Source organism: Triticum aestivum, chromosome 1A, assembly GCF_018294505.1.
Source record: "Triticum aestivum cultivar Chinese Spring chromosome 1A, IWGSC CS RefSeq v2.1, whole genome shotgun sequence".
NCBI classification, from domain to species: Eukaryota; Viridiplantae; Streptophyta; class Magnoliopsida; order Poales; family Poaceae; genus Triticum; species Triticum aestivum.
This window is the reverse complement of record NC_057794.1, coordinates 340,372,895-340,377,326: the sequence shown is the minus strand read 5'-3', so window position 1 is coordinate 340,377,326 and position 4,432 is coordinate 340,372,895. Positions and strand designations below refer to the sequence as shown.

The 4,432-nt window shown below is 55.9% G+C and overlaps 1 protein-coding gene across 1 annotated transcript; it reads left to right on the top strand.

The window, feature by feature from the left end:
* The first annotated feature begins 287 nt into the window (after positions 1–287).
* Positions 288–4,058, top strand: LOC123049527 (uncharacterized). Its single transcript, XM_044472434.1, has 3 exons — positions 288–1,053; positions 2,789–2,969; positions 3,293–4,058. The coding sequence occupies exons 1-3, from the start codon at positions 589–591 to the stop codon at positions 3,835–3,837; spliced, it is 1,191 nt and encodes a 396-aa protein (XP_044328369.1). The 5' UTR covers positions 288–588; the 3' UTR covers positions 3,838–4,058.
* Positions 4,059–4,432: the final 374 nt, after the last annotated feature.

Below are 4,432 nucleotides of genomic sequence, written 5' to 3'. Positions count from 1 at the left end.
ACAAGACACGGGGCAGCCACCCCCAATTATAGAAGTGGATGATCGGCCACAGATCGCTCAGCTTCACGTACCAACGTACGCCCATGTAGCTAGCTAGCCATGGACCAAAGCCATAATTCCTACTAGCCTCGTAGCCGTCCCTGGTGGGTGTGCGAGTGTGATTAGTACAATCACCAATGCACGTCAGTTTCCCTTGGAGCCATGTAACCAAAGCCTCCACAGCGGTCTCTGACCTGAACCCGACCCGCGCCGTGCGTCTTCTACTTAAACCCACGCCCACGAGCGGCTGCACGCAGTTCCGTCTTCTCTTCTCCATCGCCTCCTCGGCCACCTGCTCTCGCATCGCAACCCCCGCATAAAAACAAGCGTTTTCCTTTTCGTGCACAGCCTGCACGAACGCCCGAAGCTACCGCGCAAGCCGGGCGCGCGCACGGGGCCAGGCAAGTACGGATCAGCGGGGTACTTAACAGCCGCTGGCTGAGCACAGTGGACACACGGCCAGCTAGCTAGCACAGTGGCCTTTTGTGCTCTGCTCTCGCTTCACTCTGCTCGGTGGTCAGCTCGCGGAGAGGAGCGAGTGGCGCGGCAATGGCGGTGGCCGGCGTCGAGGGTAGGCCGCTGAGGCTCAAGGATCTCCTGGAGCTGGACTGCGACTCGTGCAGCGCCGCCGGCTTCCGCTGCTACCCGCGCCACCTCTGCGTCCCGGCAGCGGCGCCGCTGCGGGCGCGCCACAACGCCCTCCACGAGCCGGCCGAGGCGCCTCGCGGGCTCGGGCGATCGCCCTCCCTGCGCCACCCCTTGCTCTCGATCAGGACCCTCTCGCGCCGGCTCAGGGACGGCTTCAGCTGGCGGCGCCGGGAGGAGGAGGAGGAGGAGAAGGCGGCAACGGTGCCCGCCGTCAGCAGCAGCAGCAGCTCCGACTCGGAGTCGTCGGAGTCGGGGTCGTCGACCGAGAGGAAATCCGAGTCGGACTTCTCTGCAAGCTCGACGGAGAGCCTGCACGCCGGCGCCGCCACCAGCACCGCCTGCACGAGAGAAGAAGATAAGGAGGAGGTACCGTCCTAATCACCTTCATTTTCTTGCAGTAACTAGGATTAATGGCGGTCGTTAATTCAGTTAGGAGCGCCGGCCTCGTCGCCCCACCGGCTTTAATTTGGTCCGTTGCATTATTCACGTAGGAGTACTCCGTAAGCTCTGGATTGCCATGAAACGGGAGCCCCACGTACACGTAGTGGAGTAATTCATTTGGCGAACCAAGGCAGGCACGTTGGCCGTATCCGCCATTAATTGCTACGCTTGGATTCGTGCATGCATGTGTACGAGCATCCAATGGAAGCTACGAGGGTACGACATTGATACCGTAGGCAGCAGCGGTACGTGGTCCTGGGCAGTGCTACCGCACTATTTGTACAGAGTACTACTACGTACGTAGAGTAAAGTCGTGTAGCTTCTCCGACCCGACCGTGACGATACTCGTCGACGGAAAGGAACTGACGTAGTACTAGTAGTAGTCCACTGTTATACCCTAGCCACCTAGATTTACGGCCTCGGATGTTTGACATTTCACAGACTGCATTCTTTAGTTTAGAAGCGGATCGTGGTACATAACGTAGTACTACACTTCTTTATTTGTCATTATTACCGTAAGTACGTAGTACATTTGATGAGTAAAACTATGTACGCACTGCTTTGCAAATGGTCGCTGCGATGAGATTTGTGCGTGCCTTGGAGTTGCGATTGCCTAGCTTTTGGTAGCAAAACCGGTGTGGTACTGGTGGCAGCGTCCCTTTCTCAAGACAAAACATCTTTCACCGGTTAGGTTTCTTTCAGCGAGTAGTATAGCCTCTGAAATCCGCATCAGCCTCGGCCATAAGTACTACCATTAGGTTGGTTCCGGGAAAAGGATTTGAACGTACTGCCGCTACGCTAGCTTGGTGAAAATTGCATGAAACGGCACGTACAAATTGCTACAGGCCTGTGTCTAGAGCTCTCTGTCCGGCTCCGGCCTGTTGTTCCTGTTCACTCCCGCTGCATGCGAGACGTGCTGCAGTGCAGTGCAGTGCGTGGCTACATGGGGGTAGCTCCGGTGGTCACCGGGAGGCAGTGGTTGCCGCCGATCGAGCATAAATGTGTTTAGGCCGAGGCGAGGCGCCTAGTTAGTGCGGCTTGTCGGGAAGCGATTGATCGAGCCCAGTGTTGTCGCTTCCGTCGAGCAAGGTGGCTAGCCGCCGTAGCCTCCATCGGGCCTTTCGGCTCCGACCGACCGAGTGATGGCACGCACCCACTGCCCTATCCGCGATGCATTATTTAGCTGCACGCACGCGTGTGTATGCGTCTCTACCAACCACGTACTACTCGTACCCCCGCCCATGTCCTCGTGCGCAACCGCCGCATGTGCCACTGCCCACATGCAAGCAAGTACTCCCATGCGTGCTTCAATGGCCAAATTAAATATACTACTACTATAATGGTTTATCGGCAACGCGCCGCGCGTTCTGCATCTGCTCTGCTAGTTTATGGTCGACGAGACTTTTCTCTGCTCTGCGTGTAGTACGTAGATTACTACTACTAGTAATTGGTTTGTTTCATCTGCGTTTGTCTGTTGGGAAAGGGTCAAGATCGCCACCGGCGCAGAACGGCCGGGCTAGCCGGAGCCGGCTGCTCCCGTGAGCCGTAAACCGGCCCTCCTGTGGCCTGCGCCGACGTCGGCCGCGGCCTTCGCCGTGGGCGCGCGCGACAACTTTAATCGACGGTGGTTACGCATGCTAACTGGAGTGCGATGTTGCAGGCGATGGACAGCGGATCCAAGGAGGCGGACGACAAGGAGCAGCTCAGCCCAGTGGCGGTCATGGACTTCCCGTTCGACGACGACTACGAGGACGACGCCGTGGAAGAGGAGGAAGGGAGGGTCGGCGGCGCTGCCGCGTGCTCGACCTCCTTCAGCGACAGCCTTGCGCAGCTTCACCAGAGTAAGATTTGTTGTAAATGTCCAACAAAAATGGATTTCTAAATGCGGGATCCGACACGTTACGGGCGTTCCAGAAAAGCCGCGCTTCGCGGCTAGTCTACCGCTACTGCTCATGCGGCCATCGTGCCGGAGAAAGCAAAATGCCCGGATCGAGTAGAGATCCTGCACGGGGCCACACAGCCGGTGACGGTCGGGGAAAAGGCTTGGAACTGTTTCCGGTTCGCTTGACCATGGGTTGGCGCTTACGGTTATCGTTGATGGAACCAAGGACATTGAGTGTCACTGCTTAGTTCTAACTCTTACTATTCCTTTGTCGTTGTGCAGGGAGAAATATACAGATGCACTACAAGATCAGACGACGGTTCGGGAGCGTCGGGGAGGTCGGAGCCGTCGACCTCGACGAAACCTTCGCCGCCGCCTCGGACTCCGACGGCCTCGGCAGCGTCCCGGTACAGCAGCCGGAGTATTTCTGCGCAGCAACGGCGCTGTCATGTCCCGAGGGTCGCCGGAGCGTCGGCGTATGCCAAGACCCCGACGAGCACAACCTCCTGGTTGGCACCGTGTCGGCGGTCTGCGCCTCCGAGCGGCTCCTACTCGACTTCTTCGCCGAGACGCGAAAGAACGGCACGTTGAAAAACTTCGAAGCCGCGGCGAGGCTGGCCGAGGACTGGATCGAAGGCACTGGGGCTCGGTGGGGTCTCAAGGAGGTGTTGTGCGGCCGGGAGCGCCTTGTTGCGGAGATGGACCGGAGCCGACGGTGGTCAGCACGGCTCGGAGAGGTGGAAGAGGAGCGTCAGATCGGCGTGGTGGTGGCTGGCTTGCTCATCGACGAGCTGGTGGCCGGCCTGGTCACGGATCTGCTTCTGTAGGTTACTAGGTGTCGCAACTACAGTATGTAAGTATACCATGTCGAATAAAACAAAACACTATGTAGGTACACAGACATGTTCAGATGTTAGCTCGGGGGGTTAGGGCATCTCGAACGTCTGGCCTTGAAAACAGGCACTTCATTTGTCTTATGGACTGTGCTAACTGGTGGTTAGCAACAGATCCGGACGACCTTCGATCGATCCTCCCGTTCGTCCCGCTCCGTCGTTCTAGCTTGTGCATGCATTTTCATCTTATTTTTGTCCACTCCACTAGCAGTTAATTAGAGTTGCTAATCATATACATGCAAAAAAATAAAAATGATGATATCATCAAAGATTCTTCCCAATGCGAAAATTCAAAATGTTTTATAGCACAAACAGTCGCTCTGATTAAAAAATTGTTTTCACTTAAAAGATTCGTAGCGACGAGATCTTCGAAACTAGATCCCATGTTGATATGTTTTGACGACCTTTTTTTTGGGTCAAAAGTTACCACGTGTTCTACACAATTTATCATATCTGTGGTGCCTAAGTTATCATGTTGTTTACACAGAAATTACCGGGGCATGAAAAAGTTTCTCCAACCTTTTATCCA